The 23,000-nt window shown below is 39.8% G+C and overlaps 1 protein-coding gene and 2 long non-coding RNA genes across 5 annotated transcripts; 2 read left to right on the forward strand and 1 right to left on the reverse strand.

Moving 5' to 3' along the window:
* Positions 1 to 191: 191 nt before the first annotated feature.
* Arf79f (ADP-ribosylation factor 1) lies at positions 192 to 3,924 on the forward strand. 2 transcript variants are annotated; one of them, XM_076385623.1, is made up of 5 exons: positions 192 to 277; positions 1,455 to 1,626; positions 1,777 to 1,886; positions 2,100 to 2,225; positions 2,444 to 3,924. In XM_076385623.1, the coding sequence occupies exons 2-5, from the start codon at positions 1,479 to 1,481 to the stop codon at positions 2,606 to 2,608; spliced, it is 549 nt and encodes a 182-aa protein (XP_076241738.1). In that variant the 5' UTR covers positions 192 to 277; positions 1,455 to 1,478; the 3' UTR covers positions 2,609 to 3,924. The 2 variants fall into 2 exon arrangements, with proteins under 2 accessions (XP_076241738.1, XP_076241745.1); XM_076385630.1 differs by lacking the exon at positions 192 to 277 and adding an exon at positions 284 to 561.
* LOC143183869 (uncharacterized) lies at positions 1,721 to 2,192 on the reverse strand. The gene is made up of 2 exons (XR_013002677.1): positions 2,036 to 2,192; positions 1,721 to 1,948 (listed from the first exon to the last, which is right to left on the reverse strand). It is a non-coding gene; the product is annotated as an uncharacterized LOC143183869 (long non-coding RNA).
* A 6,712-nt stretch (positions 3,925 to 10,636) lies between the features above and the next one.
* LOC143186429 (uncharacterized) lies at positions 10,637 to 12,802 on the forward strand. Of its 2 annotated transcripts, none has more exons than XR_013003051.1 (2): positions 10,637 to 11,137; positions 11,541 to 12,802. It is a non-coding gene; the product is annotated as an uncharacterized LOC143186429 (long non-coding RNA). The 2 variants fall into 2 exon arrangements; XR_013003052.1 differs by having other exon boundaries at positions 10,637 to 10,935; positions 11,006 to 12,802.
* Positions 12,803 to 23,000: the final 10,198 nt, after the last annotated feature.

Here is a 23,000-nt window from a genome sequence, read left to right on the forward strand (position 1 = left end):
CGTTCATTCACCCACACACGCATGACCACGGAATTTTTGATGACTTACCGAGTGCTCGCCTTTTAGTACCGCCATCTGGCGAAGTAAACGCGAGCTATTCGAGATTTTCTCCGGCGTCACGTGACCCGTCTAACCAATCGGCGAATTCTGAGGGCCCTATACGTGGCATAAGGCATGAATCCTTTCCACGTCCGCCATTTTGACATACGGTACCTTTTCGAGAGTGTTGGTTTTATGTTTTATCGTTTCCCGTGAAAATAATCTTTTTTACTGAAACGTAAGTAACGCAAGTGGCCTGCACAGGTGACGTGACATTACGGGGAAGGTCTCGATAATTCAGACGACGCTTCTAAATAATGGAAGTTTGAGCGGGGAACCTTTGACGATTCGCTGGGGAGTAGGTCGAAGGTGACAGACCAACCGGGTGTACGCAGTGGCTTCGCAAACCGCACAATATCCTCCGCCTTTGTCGCAATACCTCGGTATTGGCGTTTTAGGTAGCCGATCACGTTTTAAAAGTGCATAGATCACCGGCGAAACGCTCTAGAGTGATCCCTGACGGTATGCTAGTCCGATAATCATAGAGATGTATTAAAATGAGAATCAATAGCGGGCAGCGTGTGAGCATCTCGTGCGTGCCTCTACACGTCTTTTTTTTTCCTTTCGTTCTATTCTTTCCTCGTTAGTCGAACTAAAAATCGAAGATACGTGTCGTTCGTGGATCGTTCTTTCCTCCCATTTTTTCGGCCGCGCGCACCTTGTTAAATGTGCAGGTTAGCTTTTTAGGCTTTGTGTCAGCGTATCAGTACTCCACGCATGTTTCTCTGTACGTTGACTCTTCTGCGTAATTTCGCTTTTTTACGCCCGCGAATTCTACGGTTTTATTCGGTTTCTCTGCGCGTATGTTACAAATTTGACTCGTGCTCGGTTACTTTTTCCTTGCTTCGTGTCTCTTTCTAGCCGCTTGATAATTACGGTTCGTCGTTTTGGCCCGTCAAAATTAAAAGCCCCGATATATTGTTGTATCTCAGATTGGTCGTGCATTGTGTAGTCTCTTGCATATGTTGGGCATAGTTATTTCACTCTGGACTAATTTTAAATATCGAATACGATGCGACGTGTTATAATTTCGTGACAACGAGTTTTGTGTCTCTTTGTGTTCTTGCAAATGATGCTCTTGCCCTTACAACAATTTTGTAATGATTTCATCACTAATAAATATTCACAACTATATCTGTAAATGAATCAGTGATCAGTTTTTTTTGATAGTTTAAAAATTCTTCAATGCTATATTTAAAGTTAATTAAGAGTTGTCAGAAGCAAAGAACTAATGACATTATTTTGTGTTACGTATAATTGAAACATTTATATAATCTGAATCGCACAGTTTCCTTTCATACTTTTGAACTTTAGATTTGGAGTATATTTTAACAATCTGTTCTTTGTTGTTGTAGGTATTTACATAATCAGCATCAACCATGGGGAATATGTTTGCAACATTATTCAAAGGCCTCTTTGGCAAAAAAGAAATGAGGATTTTGATGGTGGGTCTTGATGCAGCTGGTAAAACCACAATTCTGTACAAATTAAAATTAGGGGAAATTGTAACTACAATTCCCACTATAGGTAATTATGAAATTTTGTTTACTTATATAAGTGTATATATATTCTAGTTATTATATTGTTCTTTAAACTTAAATTGTATATTGATAGCAATAGGTGAGGGCAGTACGAATTTATTGGTACATTTTACTGAAATTACATTGTAAATTTTAGGTTTCAATGTAGAAACAGTTGAGTACAAGAATATAAGTTTCACTGTATGGGATGTGGGTGGCCAAGACAAAATCAGACCTCTCTGGCGACATTACTTTCAGAATACACAAGTATGCAATGCTTTGTTTCAGTGACTGTTTTCTGCATTAATTAGATTTTTTTTCTGCTCCGTCTAAAAAATTTAAGCAGCTCTTAAACGCTTGCTTTCCATGTAGTTATATTTATAATTATTTGTTTAAAAAATATGATTTATGGTCACCTTATTATTTCCTGAAGATATGTGTGATCTCTGATGACCTTATGTTCATAAATCAAACTTACAGGGACTGATATTTGTCGTTGACAGTAATGATAGGGAACGTATTGGTGAAGCACGCGAAGAACTAATGAGAATGTTAGCAGAAGATGAACTTAGAGACGCAGTACTTCTTATATTTGCTAATAAACAAGTAAGTGTATAGTTTGTATAGAATTAATATATTTAGAACTGCACGTACCTTACAATACAGTTGTACATAGAACAAATTTAAAGTGTATAATGCTTATTGTGTAAACAATATGTACTATATATCTAAAATGGATAATTGCCAAAAGAGAATGAAATCAATTAGTGACCAAATAGTTTATGAATTTAGAAGCACATACCTAACTAATGTAAATATTTTAGGATCTCCCAAATGCAATGAATGCGGCGGAGATTACTGATAAATTGGGCCTGCACTCTCTGCGTAATCGTAACTGGTACATTCAAGCAACGTGTGCCACAAGTGGAGATGGACTTTACGAGGGCCTCGATTGGCTCTCCAATCAACTCAAAAATGCCAATCGCTAATTGGAACATTATTTTGTCAACATTCAGTTGCTATATTAACATCATAAAAAAATCAGCTGCACACCTGTCCCCCCTATGAATGAGTAATAATATATAAAAGAGGTAACACTAAGTGCAAATCGCGAGATCTCTTTGGGATCTTGAGTGGAGGGTGAAGAGATTATCGAAAGTTGTCATTGTGCCAGGAAGTTTTCGGGGGGAGGGGAGTGGGGAAATGGCCGGAAGCACACATTCGAACGGCCACACAGGACTATTGCCTTGTGCAACTTATTATTATAATTATTATTATTATATTAGCATTATAGTTACACTTTTTACACAGAGATACCACGAGAAAAAGTGGAAAACTTGGAAGTAATTGTATTAAAGTACCTAACTCTGAAACATACAATACACATTGATTAATTAATAATTTGAATATCTTTGAAAAAAATTTAAGAACAACAAAAAAAAATACGTGAAGTACCCAAGGTGTTGTCAGTTTGAATGCGTTGGACATACTGATTATCATAATGTAGCTGCATATTGTACATTACATTATTATATAAATACGATGATAAAAATGTGATCAATAGATGAGAGAATGTTGCTCTATCCACTACATTACAAAATGTGTCACTTCGGCCCATCAGTTGACATAAAAAAACGCAGTGAGTGGTAACTGACGGTGCAATGACTTACTGTTTCTAGTTACGAAAGTTTGTTTCTATTTTTTTAAGTTTTCAGTGGTATACGTTGGGAAAAAAGTAAAGCGGAACAATACATACATAAAAAATGGTTGCCTCACTGCTTAGCTATCGGCAGATGGAGCAATTGCACCCTCCTTCATCTGCTCGCGATATAAACTAACAGTCAGCCAACCATCTATTATCTCAGTGTAAAAGAGATATCATTTATTTATTGCACCTTGATAAGGTAAAAATTAGATTATTGTCAACATTCCGAAATTATGCATCGATCGTGGCGGGAAATGCAGATTAAAATCATTTGAAAGAAAATGGAAAGATGTTAAAGACACGCGAAGTAAAAAAAAGGAAAGAAGAACTAGAAAGAACCTCTCGCAGCAATGAGAGATAGGCCTCGCAATTTCTAAGCCAGCAAATCCAAACTGGCATGGCAGTCTGCCAGATGAAGCCATTTTCGCAAATCTCCTTCAATCTCCTAATGTTTTCCTGTCCTTCAAAATACAATTGTTTTTACAAAGTAATCTTCCCTAAAAGTAATTGATCAAATCGCCTTTCCGTCATATGCGAAGATTCGTATAATTATATATGAATGTTTAAACAATTTGTGAAATATACTGTAATTGTGCTTTATGTAGTCTATGTGTTATTTGCCGTTAAGATAGTTTGTTTTTGTTCTGGCTGGTTATAAATAGAACGTATATATAGGAAGAGAAAGTCCTCCTTTGGGGTGCATGCATATTGTGCAGGGAATGGCCAGGATAAAGGAAGTTCTGTGCGCCAATGCAAAAACAAAACTAATCTAATACCCATAGAAGCAAATATGCAAAGAGGCAAATGCACCTCTATCCTTGTGGCTTCGCGCTCAGCTTGCACGCATCCCTTATTATTCAGACGATGGTACTTCATTTACAAGCACGATTACTTTTATTTCTTTCTTTTTTAATCACTGAAGACTGCGCACCGCCCATACCGCATGTTTCATTTAGCCATTTAAGTTTCTTCTTCTTTTACCGATTTATTATAGATTAGTTATGAATAAATTACGATTTTTAGATTTCTGTTCGTCCGAAAATAGTGGAAGGAATTATTGGCGTGAAATTTTTAGCTGTAGATTGTGTGTGACGAATCTTTTTTCGATTTTTAATAACGTGTGTACATGTTTAACAATTAGAGATAATGAATGGACTTTAACAGGATATTATTTCTTTTCGGCTCTGTCAGAACAGAAATAAAAAAGAAGAACGTAATATTTAAGATGTACGATAAACTTTTATTACCAACAGGCGGTTTTATTGACTTGTTATTAAGCGAGGAGACAAGCCTCGTGTTGCAAAATCATAATTGATTTTCCTGAATCTTGTGCGTTTTATCATAATGTTACATGATTACATTTGGAAATCCATTGCGTATAACTGTATATACATATACATAAAACATTGCATATTTTGTGTTTTATCAATTTATCGAATCGCAGGGTGTCCCGCAGAAAAAATGGTTTCGTTTTAATCATGATGGGGCAAAAAAATATCTGATAACTTAAATAACTGAAGAATTAATATGGTATAAAGAAAATTCCTCTTGGCATCCTATTTATTCTTCAAAATTATGAAAGGAATGTTTCACATATTTTTCTCTGATCTCAATTAAAATAGACATATTTCTGATGGGACATTCTATATGTGTATAAATAATTATGTAGCACTGTAGCATTAGTTCTGCGTATTTCTTTTTCATTTACATGTTTTTTTTTATTTCAGCGTGTACTTGCTTCAATCATTAATTACTTTCATGAGACATTATATTCATATTGCTAGGTTCTCGATCGAAAAGTCTATTAGGAATCGATAATTGGAATTTGCATATTGTACATACATATGTATACACGTGTGCAGTATCGACGCGACAGCGATAAATGGGTTAAATGCTTATAAGTAGCATTCATGACATCGCCTCCTATGTATATGACCTCAGTGTCGTGACATTTTCTCGCGTGTAACCTTCGCTGTATGAGTAAGTACCCAATACGGTACATTGTCATTTACCTTCAACTGTAAATTACATATGTACAAGTAAATCCGGTTTCGTTCAAGTTTGCTTGCTCGTAAAAAAAAAAGGTATGTGTTAATTCACGAAGAACAGACGTATTGTCGTAAAATTTATGATGAATTAATCAATGGTTCACTCGGTTGCTTAATCGATTCGATTGTCTACGCTTAAAGACTTTAGCTTTTAATTAAGAGCTGCATTTATCATTAAAAAATAATTTTAGATTATGCAGTGTACGTATATTTAAGTTCCTATCAGAAATTAACAAAATTTGCGAGGTACTCTTTAGAAAGGATCAATAATTAAATAACTTAAACGAGCAATGTACACGTAAAACATGATGGTTGTATACATATGGATGCATTTGTATAACCTTTCTATTGTTGCAAAAAAAGAAACCGAAGAGGTATTTGATAGATGAAGCATTTCTACAAATTACAACACGAAACATTTTCGTATTATGTAATTACTTTAAAGTATCATTAATCTTTATTAATTATGATTACTGAATCATCTACAAGCGTTCGGTGCATGTAAGATATTAACCAAGAGACATTCACAAGTGCCCACGAGTAACTAAAGGATTAGACACTTGCATGAGCGTTTCCGATGAATTTGCTTTGCTGAGAATTACGATATTAGATGTAATCTTTAACGCATCAAATCGATATCAAGATTGTGCAAGGTGTCTACTTCCGATAATAAACACGTTTTAAACGAATCAGCGAAGAATCGAAGATTCGAAATAAGCGAAAAACGCGAGTGATTCATGATCAGTGTTAAACTCCTATGGGTAATTCTTTAAAATCTACAAAAACATAAGGACCCAGAAGAGGTTTGTATCTATCCATGTAGGTATAAAATCACAATCAATATAACTTATTTTTTGTAGTGTGTATAGATAGTTGGATTATAGTTTCAGTCATGTTAATGATGTCTTCAGAAAAGTAATCCCCGAACATAATTAATCATATTGACTACTATTCTCTCATGTTTCTAATTCCTAATGCCTCATCATTCAATCTCGCGAAAGAACATGCCTGTTCTCATTAGTCTCGCCACTAAATATCTTCGCATTCGAGTACATTTATTTCCAATCGATTAGAAAAACAGTTAGACCTATGATATCGATGTAGCAATGAACCTTTACACTTTTTATATTCTTTCAGAAGCTACGATTACAAAAAAAAGATGGCGCTATCGATCAAGCAAGTGTGGCAACTTACTATATTTAACTAAGATGAGAAGTAAGAGAAAGAGATAGACCAATTTTTGTAGCTTGCTATATTAAATACGAGAAAGAGAGAAAGGAAAAAAGAAGTCCTGAAGCTGCTTATAGTTGGATTCATCAGTAAGGCTTATCTACTATAGCAAGTTCAGCCTTAGGTGTACTGTCTAATTATGGAGAAAGGCAATAGCTACAAAAAATGTGAAATGGAAAATGAGTATTTTTGCATCTTTGGATAATTTTAAACATTTTTCGTCTTGTTTTAGTACGAAGGAGCTCCAAAATATTTTTAATAAATTCTACTTTTCTCCATAGTTGGGCAGTATACACATCTTCTAGACTTTTTCATGATAGATGCTCTCGAAAGCTCTGTTAAATACTATGTTGGTTAAAAAATACTTTGTACTTTCTAATCCCAATCGCATCATCAACTAATCTAATCATACGCGAGAAAGTTATACTTTCAGATGGGCACAAACCCCTACACGTGGTGTAACTATGTCCAAGTGTATTTATGCTAATTAAATATTAAAGTAACACTTTCGAAGAAAGTGTAACTACAAAGATAACTTTCGAGAACGTACAAATTGAAATCCCTCTAGCGTTGATAAATTGTAACGCAGAGAAGTCGCTACCCGAGGGGGCCTTCGTCATTTCGTATCTATTCAACGCGCGCTTTCTATCCATCACGCTTTTATGATGGCAGTCAGAACGATACATAGATGCGAGCTTGTGAAATGGGGCGAAGCCTGTGCCCCCTCCCCCTGTATTTTTAGAATTATTAACAACCTGCGGAGAGTAACGATCATGTATTGAATGTCAGACGAGAGAAGCTGTTTGTGATAGATACGCCTCGCAGACGGCGCCAGGCCTCTTTTCGCTGGCAATATAACGAGAGCCGTGCGTTCGACGCTCGTCATCGCGGCCTTTCGGACTCCTCTGCGTTTCTTTTCGCACAACCTCCCTGTAAATCGTCGATCGCCGAATAATAAATAGCGAGGCGTAGAGAGAACTTCGACGTCTGTGTAACGCGCAAGGTAAGCGAAAATCCTTCGTGAAATGGTAATTGCGCTCGCGATAACACAGTGCTTCTGACATCGTTGCTTAACGCCGTGGTTATTTGGCACGTATTGCACTTACGAGTATTTGCTCGATATGAAGTTTTTGGTCGAACGTTTTTTCGCCTTCTGCGTAAGCGGAAATGAGTGTCAGACTGAAAGGTAAATACAGAGCTCGCGTAATTTACGTTTTTGTTTGTTGATTATGATGAAATCGGCGTAGTCTGTTAAAGCGTAAGACGGAAAGAATTTTCATCGATTAGTTGAGATTTTCATCGACTTGAGAGATTATCGTGGATCGTTATTGGGCTGGACATCTTGAACCTGGAGGAACATATGTATGCATGACTTGATATAGGTTATCTGTATGTAAATAATGGCCAGATTTGCAGAACTGTAATGCAGGACGTATCGATAATTCTATTTGTTTGGGAAAGTAGCAAGCTGAAGTGGGTTATTTTATAATATCTCCTTTTTTCTTGAAGTACAGTAGAGCATCATTTAACCACGTCCCAATTATTTAGACTCTTTTATTTAGAGTTAATATTATATTATTCGGTGTAATGAATAAGAGTGCTGTAGAACATTAATTTGAACTTATACTATAATTTAGTCTAGGTGCACATCTATCGACAATCGGCGACTGATGATTTTGTCGGTCTAAAGGTCGATTACAGATTCAACAATTCTTCTTTCTCTATCTAATAAGAAGACAATCGATATGTAGAATTTTGTTAGATCTGTAACTGACCTTTAGATCGACAAAATTGTTGACTACCAATTGTCGGTAGGTGTGCGTCTAGGCTTAACAATGATCTACTGCAAATAATGAAATTAGCCATGTGGAACGTCCTTCAGGTGTAACTTTCGAGTTAAGCTGATTAGAGGTGCTATTGTACAGTGATTATTCGATCACTTCATGTGCCTATAGCAAGGAAACACTGTATTCAAGAAAAACTACACGCATACATATCTCTGAATGCAGATGTGTACTTTTCTCTTCTCACCGGAAGTCTTAAAACTCAGCTCTCCGTCGACGTATCAAGGCGTCCGAAACGGTTTTTACTGTGGAATATAAAAATCCATCGACGCGTGCAATCGTCGTCACATCGACGTAAGCGTGTATATTTATACTTTGCCTTCCGGTGGAGCTTTTTAACGAGTACAGTGCATCGTTCTAAACTAACAACGAGAGAAAAAGTAACACACTCATGATTTTTATTTCCCACAGTGCAGACGCTTTGTAAACGTCGCTGCTGCCCAGTCAGTTTATACTCGCAGAATGACATTGCCACGAATGTACTCTCGAAAATTCTTGGACGACAGACACACGCACAAGTACGCACACACAAGTACACACGCATACTGTCCGATAAACTGTTTTAGTTTACACGGCCGTCTGTGTTTTCCCATCGACCTGGCGCGGGTTATCAATTTCCCTCGGACATTGGGAAAATATTATTCCAAGTCGAGGCCAGATTGTTGTTGCGCCTCAGCCAGACGAAATACCGGAGGGGTGGTTCCTCTGTCGAGTCTCGAAGTTTGGACGAGGCTCGTCTAGTGACGCGAGGAATGCTTTAAAACTGCGCCTTAGAAGACTTAGAAATACACGGGGTGCTCTCGAATTCGCGGTAGGAATTCCAAATTAGGGACACTGTGTAGTGGAAAGGCTCGAAGACCTCACTTCCTTCAGAAAGTCTGAAACAACTTAATACTTGCTGGGGAAACTACACATCCACTTTCCAGCTGCCACTACAACCAGGAATTCAAGTCGGAATAAATTACTCCTCTCTGATGGAAGATTTTTAGAGAAAGGCAGGGTAAGTCTCGCTTAACTCTTTTGACTATAAAGGTTATTTCCTGGTTGCTAATTATTACAAACAATTACAATCGTTGAAACCATTCCAAATCGAAGAGCTCGTGACGAAAATAGCCTTTCTCACAATTTTACGACTTTTTAAATAAGAACATATTCTAGTATTCAGATATGACATCCATAATATAATAGAACCTATCCCATTAAAAAAGCAATAAGTATGTGCACTCTAATACATATTTTACTAGAAAGAACATTAATCAATTGAACAAAAATTAAGGTACTTTTTTTTACTTTCCCAGAAAAAGACAAAAATTAACAAGGATCGTTTCTGTTATAAGCTCGTCAATTAAGGAGAATGGAGGATTGAGCAAGGGGGTGCGAGTTAGCGATGGTATAGTCGAAGCGACGTCGTGGGGGTGAGCCGTTCAGTGACCTCGAGCGGCGAACGCTTCCTTGTCCGAGTATAATACCCATTCGCGAAAGAATAGAGGCTATTTCTTGGCCGCGGCTCGCAACAATGGTTACTTAACCGGCGCCATGGTAGACTTTCGACGTCGGCGAAGCGGCTCGATCAAGATTATAAATGGCGCGCAATCGTCAAATACACGAACAAGATTCGACTTGCCTCATCATTGTCCGGCGCTGTGCATAGAGACGTGTATACGTGCACACGCACAATAGTACGCGAACGGCGCCAACATTCCCATCTGTCAACGCGAAATGTGCTCGGACGCGTTGCGCTCGCACGCCTCGCTAATAACGTCGCGCTCGGTGTCTGTGTGGGTGGTGTATGTACCACATAAGGGATATAAGCTGAATTAGTCGTAACACGAGGCCAGAAACGGCGGCTCTATGTAGGCAAACCTAGACACGGTGCGCGCCGCACAGGAATGCCGCATAATTCAACGATTAATTGACGCCTGATTGCCACTCATGCAAATCCGATTAATGGAAGTCGTCGCCGCTGGACAGCAAGAAATATATGCCCTCGGTTGTACCGTTTTAAACATAGATTCGCCGTTTGACATTTTCGCGTTTCCCCTGATGAAAATCGGGGATGCTTCACTCACGGTACTTTCGTCTTTTTTTTCGTTTCGTATTATTAATGAGAGACATACGTCAGTGGTAATCAAAAAGATCGACTGTGTACGTGATTGTCACACGCGCTGCGGCAAATTTCAAAGTCAGCCGTGACCCGTATATGCTACGGACGTGCGTTAAGGGATTAGTCTCTGTGTCTTTTACGATTATCATTTATTATCTGAAGGTGCAGCTTTGATTTTAATTCTTTCGTATTTTATTCATTCCAGCGGGATCGATGACGGTGCCTGTGACTAACGGCGACGTTTTATATTTACTCGCTGCACTCTGTTCGACGGGCGTGTTTTTGCAGACGCAAAGTGCGGAAGTGGGTTTACGAGTTCGATATGATATTCGCAAGACGGCTCGAACCTCAACCATCGTGATTTACCGATTCCACTCGACGCGAGGTGTGCGCAATTTATTTTACAACCGCATAATTCACGTCATCCGCGTGAATTTAACGTTATTGGTTGTCAGTTCTTATAAGCTCCGATGACGAAATGAATTTAATTTCTAAGCAACGTATCTCGGGGGGATAACTGGATGATTGAACGCAGTCGATGGGAATATCAGAGCTTCGTGGAACGCGTCGAAGTTAAAGATCAAAAGGTTTGATACATGAGCCGATTTTTATAAAACGATGAGCAGATTTGTGATAAGTGAGTAGGGAATATACAGGGTGTCATAGAATTAATCACTTCTATATTTTAGCGCTTTAAACAATTGAAAAAATTAGAAAAAAAGAAACAAATAACTACTTCAAGTAAGTTGAAATTAGTCGATACTAGATTCAAAGAGTGTTTTACATTTTAAACCACAAAAACTTTTTTAAATTTCCTTTCTCAAAGTTCCACTAAACCGATTGGCGATATGCGTTTCCCAATCGAAGGAAAACTCATTTCCTACTCGAAGCTATCGCTATCTACAGTTAATTTTACTATTGATTTCTATTCTCGGCTCGCGGACTGTTATCGCGGCCCGTAGTTGAACTGGCAGTTTCACGTTTTTCCAGCCCGAATTATGTCAAGCGTGCTTAATTATCGCGAGCAGCGAAAGCGATAAAACGGCGGAAATCGAGCGCTAGCGAAGCGAATTAGCACGGACTGATTCAGGGAGGACATTAATAATACTCGAATACCGTTCGAAACTAGTAAATGAGTACACAAGGTGAGGTATTTAATTATATATCGAATACATTGTTTTAAATATTACCAAATGAAATTCCTATGGTCAGGATCTAGGTTCTAGCTTTATGTATAGATAAAGAAAGATTGATTTCAATTATGCGTTTTTTGAAATGGTACAGCCCCATTGTATAAATTTTTCCATGGAGGTAATAGCGCTGACGTAAATCACGTAATAGTGTCAAGCGCCTCACCCTGTATATTAATTGGAGAGAGGGGGGAAATGGTCGAAATGTTGGTAGCGAGTGCACGTTCAACGGTCGTAAAGAACTAGCGATAAACACGTGTTAAAAGTGCCAGGGTACGTTGATAAATTTATGGCGATCGCGGCCACGGGTCTGTTAAGTTCCATATAAAACCCTCTCGAGAAACGGAACGCCGACCGACCACCGACTGCACGCCGTAAAAGTCTTTTAGTGAGAATGGCGCCAAGGAATCGAGTTTTAACTGCTGCTAGTTGGTCCGTACAGGTTGCGCGGAATTAGCAATAAAACCGAACTGTGTACAACAAGTTGTCGTTGATAACGGACTAATTTTATCGTTTCGATAAATCAGACGACCGTCTGGGGACGTCGTTTAACGAGCCTGAAAATTAAATCGATTTGGTTCCGCGACGCTAATCCGTCGTCGAGTGCGTTTCTAGCAATTTGTGGGAGTCGAATCAACCGGTTGACATTCGATTTCTGGTTTTCCTGGTATTACTGTAAGGTGAAATTGCTCGATTTAAGCAACTATGATGTAACGTATTTAAATAGTCCTGTATAAATTATGGCTGAGAATTTAAATGGGGTTGATGAGGACAAATTTGAAACGACGCCGATTAGCGCCATCTAAGTTTCTAAATGATCTATTAATGCTATCTGCTGGTCAGATTTATAAAATATATGATCTAGGTCTTCTAGGATCCTTTCGAATATTATTAAGTTCTTCTGCTGTGAGTTAATTAAAAGGGCAAGATGAATCTAAGTCCATGATTCTGATAAGGGAGCGGTCACGCTCAACCATCACTACCGATCGATTAAAACGACTGGTTCAGTATAATAATTACATCTGAAAAATAATAGTATTACTTGCAAATGATCTGCTGAGTTATTTCTTAGATATAATTCCTGTATCGAACCCGTAATTTCTATGGTTGAACTTTGGTCTTTTTAGTATTTGGTTTTTTTTTGTAGAAAATTATCAAATGTAGTATTTCAAGCTACAGTTCTCTATACTCTTCTGGACTTACAATTAGATTCTAATTCATCTTAGCGCGTATGTAATCATTTAATTTTTAATTTTTATCCACAATTTGCATTATTACGCTACTTCTTTACATGTACCACTTTCAACGATTTTTCACCAAGATGCAGTACATAAATATGACTCAGACGTATATGTAAATAAAGCATCCTTAATGTATGTGCATAATCGGTCTAAGTACACACCCTGCGCATTAATACATGCCAACGTGTTCAGAACAGAAACGTTTGTTTCGCTGTCCAAGAATATGTTCTGGATCTATTAGTCCACGCCTGTGGCATATATGCATTCACACATTTGTGTATGCACCACTCAGACGAAATTATTGTGCGCGTACAGTAACACTAGGGCACATTTAAGCCTTCATATCGATTTGAATCACTCTAAACCTTTACTGTTTAACGAATTCAAAAGCGACCGTTCACTTTGCGGGCGTATACGCTGTTCTAACCAGGGATATAAAGATTCTGAACAAATCAAAGCATTGAAAGGGGTATTGCAGTAAGGGGTATTGCGTTCGACTGTACATCGAGGCATTATTCGACCCACGCGTTCGCTCGTTATATCGCCCTGGCGTCGATTCTTCTACGTGCTTTACGTCGAACGCATTTTAGCTCATGCACTCGTGTTTATGTAAATTTCCCGCGCAAGCTTCGAGTGACTTATTGTGGCTCGAGTATGCGACGAAACGTTATCCACGGCGTGAACATTAAGAACGTCGCCGGGCCACTTGTATACTGACCGACGAAAAGCACACACGAAGTTCCTCGAAGGAGCTTTGACGCAGGGGGCTAGAAAGATCGATGGGTAGTAATTGTCGGGCGCGAACGAAAGGAATCTTGGAAGACCGCCGAGTTCATCGCGAAGTACACAGCCAAAATTGAATTCCGATATCTCTGAGACTTGTCGACGGCGGTGTTAAACGAGCGACTTCGATACTGTCTGATACGTTGTTTGTATGCTCTACTAGTCTATTCTCACCTAGGGGGCGCACAATGTAGTAGGTTTACTTCGAAAATAACTTGAGAGATGTAACTTAATACTTACGATTGTGCTGCTTGTTTGTCCTCAGTAATACAGGGTGTTCAACAACAGATGTCAAAAATTTTAAGGGTTGATTCTACATACTCAGATAAGGCGAAAATAAAGATAGAAGAAATTGTGTTTGTACACCTGTATACCTTTCACATAGATTCATTTGCATAATTTCAATCTTTTTCCAATATGTACAACTGGGCAGTTGAATAGGCCAGGTGATTAACTCCACTTTTTGAATATTGTAATATTTTAAGGGTAAAACACTTGACTGATGTTTAACTTTTTATACTTAAAAAATATAAACATTTCTGTTTCGTAGAGTAAATCAGTTTCGGAAATGGATGACTCATATAATATTTTGAAGGGTGGTCGAAAAGGTGGAATGATAGGTATTTCTAGTAATGCAAATTAGTTTTGCTCAAAATTTGAACGAAGTCTTAAATTCTCACCTTTATCTAAGAACTGTATACCTTAAAACACTTTAGTGTCGTCAATCTTTCTCACGTTTCTCTTCCAAGAGCAATATATCACCTGACCACGTTACCTGTGTAGCCAAACCCGAACCCAATCCACAGGCCCATCGTGCCAGGTTCGCCAACGCGGTTCATGCGTCATCCTTTTCCACCGATGGACAGAAATCAAGAAAATCGAAAACCACGGGTGGAGGTCTCCGCGTATTCATCTCATCGACGCGTCAGCTTTAACGAACGCCATTCTGTCTCCCATCCGCGAGTGATTTACGCGTAACGCGATACATTTCGCGAGCAAACGAGGCGATGTTCGAAAAGTTGCCCCGTTGTCATAAATATGCATCCGCTTTCTAAAACCCTCGAGGTCCCCTGGGGCCTGTCCCCCTGCAATTGGAATCTCTAAATCGAACGCGGGGGACAGCAACAGGCGGCGCGAGACACGGTTTCGCGCGCGTGAAATTAAGATCGATTTCACGTCTAACGAGCGTCTCTGGCTGGTGTTCGCGGGGCAAAAAAGAGGGGCTGGGGGAGGAGGGGGCACGGAAAGATGAGATCGAGCCGGTTCGAGGGAGCCAGTTCGCGAGAAACGGCGCCCGTGATCCGGTTGCTTCGGCGACAGGAAACACTGTAGCAAAAGAGAAAAAGAGAAACTCTTCCATGGAGGGTAGAAACATGGACGACGGACGAGGAAGGGTGAGTGCTGGAGAGACGAAGCTGAGATCTGGACACGGGTAGAAGGTGAGAAAAATGCGAGAGGAGACTGGCTGAGAGAACGCTGCGAACGCAGGAAAGTGTTCGAGTGGCGGAAAACGAGGGGGCAGGGGAGCAAAGGTGAGGGCTGGGATACAGGAGGGTGAAGGAGGGAGGGAGCGCGCGTTGAATACGTGGGACGGATAATGCTTCCTTGGCGCGTGTAATGTGCCCGTCCGCCGGCGCCGGCGCCTGCACGCTCTTCCTCTCTCTATTTAGCTAACCCTCTCTTTCCTGCTTCTTCACCGCTGTGTATTTATAGTGCATTATTATTATTGTAGTGTATTTACGCGACATGACACAGATTCGACGTGACCAGGTTTACAAAACACTTGCATGGGTCGGTGCGCACTGCAACTGCAACGTGCTCCCCACCCCCTGGCCCTTTTCATGAGATAAACATCGGATGTGACGTGGTCGTTCGCGTTCTGTATTCATGTAATCAAACTTGTTTCTTACTTTTTTGAGTCGGAGACGATTGGACGGTGAACCGTGGTGCGTGTAAGTTTAAGGGAACCTTCTTTTTTAGACTGGTGAGATTCTGGACGAAAGTATTTATTAGGTGAATGAGGATGATTTGAGAATGATGATAGGATATACATATTTAATATATTTAAAGATGAAGTTAGAAAGTAAAGAGATACTTGTTTATTGTTGCAATTTTTTATTCCACGCGTGAAAATACAGTAGAGCCTTGATTAACTGAGTTTTAAATTATCTATGATCTTGGGTATCTAGGTCCGCAATTATGTAGTGATAGGATATAACGACGTACACTTCCATGCGAAAGTAGTTGAAAACTAGCATTATTGAAAACGATAAAATTCCTATATTATGTTTTACACTAACTAAAACCAAACCTCATGTTTATTGATATTTGTAAACCTAATATAATCGTCTGACATGAGATTTGTGGCCAAAAGTACGTTAAAGAATTTTACTTGGTGTATTTTACATATTGCAATAACGTGCTAGTGTCCAAATATTTATGCACGGTAGTGTAAGTTACCTTTTCAAACAATTTGAGTTTATATCTTAATTTAAGATTATAAAATAGAATTTGCATTCTGTAAATTTAACAAGTCTAAGATTCTTTTCTTCGTTAAATCTTACCAGAGTCGTATAAAAAATTCGAATTCCAAAGTCCAATCATAAAGTCATAGATCACAAATTTGGCAAGAATTGTTATCGGTCACTTAGCGCCCCCTTGGAGAACGAATGTAATGACGTCTCAGTGTGCGCCAAAATTTCGAGCGTGCCTAGAACGAGGTTATGGTTCGCGTTCGGGTTCGGCCTTGGCTATTCTCGTCGCTCCGTAAATCGACGTTATTAGCCTTTGATTTTCATCAAGACGTTATCGTTGTGAAACAAAAGTGGCGTGATACGCGTATCGAAAGCTTGTAATTGAGTCGCGTAGTAGGAACGAGGACGAGTAACGCGTTTGTGAGTCTTTCGCATCGTATGTAGTTGGAACGCGAAACGAGCCATTCGCAATGACAATAGAGCCTCGTTGGTTTTCTCGTTGGTAACGAGAAATCATTTCCGCTTAGGAAAGAGTGTAACTCGAGAAGCGTACATAACCTTCTAGCAATACGCGTGAAAATTTGTCGGTCGATTCAGGAAGTTGGTATCGTTGTCGGCGACTCCTATTACGTACCCAGCGTGCACCCTGGTCATTATTCAACGCGGCTACGACGACAGGAGCTGGTGTTTACCATGAAAGGAGAAAAAAAGCGCGTCAGGTCTGTGTTCATTGAAATTTTTCCTCTTTGGCGCCGTAATTAATTAACCTCGTTGGTCGCGACTCGGCGACTGCTTTTTATTCTCCGCTGCTTATCGCGATGAATTTGTCTCGCTTGGTAAGGGTACGGCAGAGACGCAGGAGCTTATCTTAACGTTACCTCTAGTGCGTTATTATTAATTAATTGATATTCAAATGCTGACTCGTGGTCTTTATATAGTCATTGTACAGACGTAGGTAATCAGGTCTTCGAAGTAATGTAATGCGTGGATACTTAAGTAACGAATTTTTTCATATAAAAAGATTCAAAAGTAGTGAGAATGATTCTACTTATTTACTGTTAGTTTTACTTATAGTAAGGACTGAGTCAATACTAGTAATTATGAAAGTGATTTAGGTTAAAAATCTAAAGAAGTTGAAGTTATTCCGTATTTTCTAATCTAAATCGATGCTCTTAGCTGGGCTGGGTATTGGCTCTTAAGACTGTAAACATGTTAACTCTACAGTGCGCCTGCGTAGTGATGCACGTACGCATCATCCAAGATTATAATCTATTGTAAGTTTAAATATCAAAACTACGAGCTGTTTCAACTCCATCTGAATCATAATCTTCTGATTATGTAGACTCTGTAGAATCTCGCGCCAAGTACTCAATATACTTTTAATACAAAAATATGAAAAAGTTAACAATAATTTTCATACTATTTTTTCCTTATTTTCCAACAAAATTTAAAGAGGAAAAAATTATTAGATATATTTCAAAATAAAAACTTGCACATGGTAAGATTAAACTTATACACTACTCGATTATAATTACAATGAATTATAATTCTTGGACAAGTTCTATAGGACATAAGATGATTAGAGTAGTAGAAGATATTTCCGCCCACAATATTCAATTTTCAATCACCTATATTAACGCCTATCTAGCCCGCCAATTTTTCAAGCGCCATCTGCATCATTGCCCGATAACGGTTGAACCAATATAGGAGCTTGTAACATTCGAATCCGATTACATGTGTCTCCCGCTATAGTCCAACCGACCATTAACCCTGTCGATCTCATTTCACGCGCTGTCACGAACTCTATCGCGAATGATAAAACAACAAACGAGTCGAGCGAAGGAGCGGACCGTGGCGTTTGCATTCGATCGGCCGAGGCGTATTATCTGTCGGACGGGCCACACGATCGGCCGTTCCGGGCACGAGATAACGATTATTATTGGCCGTCGTCGATCTATTCGCGGCCTCACCAGAGACGTTAATTAAACCGGATCGAGGGCGGCGCCGTGTACGCCGCACGTCCCACGGATTTCTCCGCGACTCGGCCGATGCGCTCGATTCGCGTCGTTTCCGAGGACCCCTCGATAAAGTACAACCCCGCCCGGATGTTTTCAAACGCTCGAAAAACATAGTCCTTGTTTTCTCCGTGAATGATCGATGCGCGTCTCCCGACCAGACGTATACGCTGTGAAAGACGTAAGGCAAACTTCCTACATGCTCGAGCGGAGCATTCACTCGACTTCTTTATGGGTCAGATTCACGCGTGTTCTGTTCAGGTGTCGCGCGAGCTAATTGGGTGGTTCGGTTTCGTCGAAGACCATTATTATTTTTGTTTATCGTCGGAAATTTTTCACCCTTGTTCTGTAAACAGGGGTCATTTATGTATTATCCGAGATAGTTACCTTATTTAGTAAACGGGGGTTATTTGTTCATTTTTATCTGACACGTTTTTGAGTGGGTAGAAATCTTTGAAGAAATCTGAAAAAATTTATGTATATCTTTACATATCCCAAATTGAGATTCAAATGAAAAATTTATATTTTTATGGAAGGAATCAAAGGTTTGATTTCATTTCATTTCACATTTCTTTAGACAATATACGACTTTTTAATAAATGGTGAGACAAAAATGGCTCCTGTTTATAGAATAAGTGTTACGAATCTTAAGAATGCGTGGGTTTACGTGAACGTGTACAAAAATATCTTCGTGAATAGAGGTTTATTATAAGCAATTTTCTTTTGTCTAGAATGTAGAAGAATCACCCGTGTTAATACATATAGATTACACGAAAAGTTAGTGAGACAATTTCCACACAGTAAATTAAAATTTTAGATATTAAAGCTAATTAGAGTAAGAACGTTTCTCACATTTTCCATTTTTGAAAAGGGGGGGAGAGGGTTCCGCCTCTAGAGTCACTTCTGCGCGCTTCGATTGGTCGACACTTCACCATCTTTTACGAAGAAACTGACAATTCTGAAAACATAGTACCTTCTCGTCTTCGGCGTCTTATCAAGCAGACTGGGATAAAATAAAAATCTCAACATCCATAACCCTATGTTCGCACACGATACCCATAACCATTATTTCATTCGCGTTATGTAAAGTGCGATGTACACACTGTCATCAGCCAAAGTGTTTCTCGTATCCTTGGGCTGAAGAAAAAAGCATTGTGTACCATTCCTCGACGCTATTCCCGTCTAGAACCAGATGGGTTCCTCCAGTCATCGTCGTTGGGAGTGTCTCAAGTATGCGAACGATCATCGTCGAATTATCATTCTTCACAACATCGGCGGCGCAAGGGTTGTCATACGTCTATCATATCCCAGTTACGTAAACAATCGGCGCCGCCTTCGCTTCCTGTTTGCTTAATTCTGTCAGGCCCTTTCCCTCTGACCGGCTTCGATTTCAGAATTTTGCGCAACTGGCGCCAGTCCAAGACGCCGAGCAAACTTATTCGCGGAGAAAACGGACGCGGTCTCTTCGAACGCAACAGAAAACACGCACCGAGCGTGTTTGATCGCCGTCCTCTCGAACCTCTGCGCCCGTACGGGCGACTCCCATCGATAAATCATTCGGGTGACGCGACCAACGGAATACCAGTCTTGACGTGTGCTTGATAGTGTCTACACATCTTTGTAGACGTCTTTTTTCCTTTGCAATGTTATTGAACGGCAGTTGCACGATATGCAAAGTGTACAGCGCATCGAGGAGCCTGTTACATTGTTGTATAGGGTGTTCTAAGTTGTTCGGATGAAGGATGCTCACTTGGTTGTAGTAGTTTTTGTTATGTTTTTGGTTTAGGTTGTGAATTAATTATGAGTTCTGGGTATTGCTAAAAAATGGCTGTGAACTGTATTTAGTTTATACAGGATGGAACAAGTAGGTATAGCCTATGATATTTTAAGAAGTAGTAGCAGATTCAAATAGGAGTGCAAAATGTCCTGTGATCCGAGATTTTCTTAGGGAATGGATCACGAATTTTTAAAGCTTTATAAAAGATAAATCTTAAGAGATACAATACAATGTATTAACACTTTTTTACTCTATTTCTGCTCGCCAATGCGTCTGTAAAATTGTAGAATCCTCTGAGTGATAGTTTAGTATATAGATATGTTAACTTTAAGACATTATTATTGCAAAATGAAGGCAGCTCAGACACTATATCATAGGATATTTTGTACTCCAATTAGGATCTCTTACCAACCCTTAAAATATCGAACACTATATTTGTTACAACCTGCATATCACATTGATACTTATTTGTTTCTTGAATGTTAGCCCTTTTGGTGTCACGTTGACAATATTAACAGGGTCAATAATAAAGAGCAACGATACAGATGTAACAATTACTTATAATTAATACAATCTTAACAGTTGCAAAAAACATAGACTAAATGCATACAGGCTTTAAAATTCACTCAATTATTAACAAAGTAACCAATAAACTATGTTATTCCATAAGTAATATTGTTAATAATGTCACGCTTTGTATCGAAAAAGTAAAAATTATTTCAAAATAGATGGTCAAAAAACTATTCTATGCGTTAATAATGAAAAAATAATTTTATTTTATTATTATTATATGAACAGGATATCTGCTTTTAGTATACAAAAATTCAGAATATAAACACGAGTCATTCAAGAACATACATATGTATCTGACTCTAAATATTAATTTTCTTGGAATAACAATAATCTTCAGTGACGTTAGTTAATAATGAGGTGACTTAATACGTTTGCTATACCCTCTACCATTACTCCCTAGCCTATGCACTCTCAGTGACTGGTAACTATTTACTATTTCCCAACAAAAAGCAATAACCGAGGTGGCAACTGTCGAGGTCCTCCGGTATCTCTTCGAACCGTGCCGAGAGAGGTGCATTGCGATCCAGGGAAAGGTGTTCGCAGGTGTCGCCTCGCAAGGCGCCGGAAGGTCGTAAACCGATTCGGAATACGAGGTTTACGGTGTTGAATGGACAGCCTGCAGGCATTATTTGCACCTCGTGGCGCGCTATAAAATCGTCCAATCCCCGTAACGCTCTCGCCGAGGTGTTTCCGTCCCCGAGGGCCGACCGCGATGCATTCAGGGCTCATTTAAATTACAGAGGACGACCGGCTGGCAGAGAGAGCCTTCTCCATGGGTACCTTGCGCGATCGAGCGTGCTTCCGCGCTCGACGCCTGGATTATCCTGGACGTGTCGGGTGGCCAGGTGAAACTACCAGCGCGCTGGTAACTTTATTCATCGGTCCACCGTTCGCCCCTCAGTTTTTCGTAGAACCGGCCATTGTCTCGGAGATTAATGGTGCCGCGGAAACCGTTCGTCCTGGCCCGTCACAGACCCGAAAGATTTCGCTCCCTTTGTGCGACTACACCGCGTCTTGCCCCTTCCCAAGCCCCTCGGCTCGTCTCGCTGTTCGACGGTGCGAAGAAGATAGGGTGGGACCAGCTACGGCCTCGTTTCGCGGCCCATTCAACGGCCCACCTCCACGAAATTAAGTCCCAGGGGTGAATTCTGTTTTATCGTTCCGCTTTCTCGCCTTCGCCTTTTCATCGCGGCACGCGCGACCAGCCCCCGGGGGATTTCTTAATTGGCCGACGATATTAATCACTGGGCCCCGACCCTGTCGCTGCTCTTTTGTGCGCGACGCCTTCGCGATTAAGGGGATTCCAGCCGGTTCATTGAAACGATTGTGAGGGACGCTTGATTGGGAACGAATTGGGAATTCGAATTCATTCTGAGTGAATGCTTCGTGTTTTACGGTTTGAGATCATTTGAATGAGAAATACGGAGAAATACGGTTGATGGTAACTATTGTAGTGCAATTCTGTTTGAAATATTGCGACAGAGTGGTTGTGGTTCATAATTAGTGTCCATCGAGGACCTGGTCTTGTGACTACCATGCAAGTAGTATCTAATGGTGCATTTTTTATATTTTATTTTTATTATGTAGCATAGATTTCTTTTTGAAAAACAATTATCAGTTATCACATGGAATTCTTATTTTTGAAAGGAAATCATATAATAGATACATGTATAGTTAATCACAAAGTATTTGTCGGCTACATTAGTTGTCTACGACAAGTTGTCCACATATGCACGTATAAATCGCGTTTCTTCTAGCTGTTACACAAACCAAGCGAGAAGGCGTACAGACTGAAGACAAATTTGTTTGTATTGTGAATGGAAACAAGCAACAAATTCTTGTCACCAGTAACAGGAACGCGAAGAAATTACGACAACGAACGGTGACTTTCTCGACAAACATAGAATAGCAACAAAACGTTACTCGTTGCCACAGAGGAGCCGCACCTTAATGATTTTGAAAAGTTGCAAAGAGCGGAAGTCTTCGACACTTTACGGGGCTCGCTTCTACATTGCTTCTCGGTTCTTCACAATGATATCTTGGTGATCGTGCGTCGCTGACGTTTGAAGATTAACACCAGCAATCCATCTCGCGGACTGTCCGACAGCGAAATAATCGTGTTGGGGACGGGAGCGACATCCGCGCGTGTTTTCGAACGCGAATGTCGGGACGGAACCACGATGTCGGTGGCGTGGCGTTAATTTAAACCAAAGGTCACCTCTCGACTACGGCCAAGGGTATATCGATCTCGCTCTATACGTCGCTATAGTCATATTTCAAGCCTGCAATTAAGCCAGTCTCTCGACGATCGTGATTTCCGCGTGGTAGTTCTTAACCTTTAACCACTCCGAGATTTAACGCATTCGCCAGCACGCGTGTCACATATTTGTGACGTTC

Source organism: Calliopsis andreniformis, chromosome 2, assembly GCF_051401765.1.
Source record: "Calliopsis andreniformis isolate RMS-2024a chromosome 2, iyCalAndr_principal, whole genome shotgun sequence".
NCBI lineage: Eukaryota > Metazoa > Arthropoda > Insecta > Hymenoptera > Andrenidae > Calliopsis > Calliopsis andreniformis.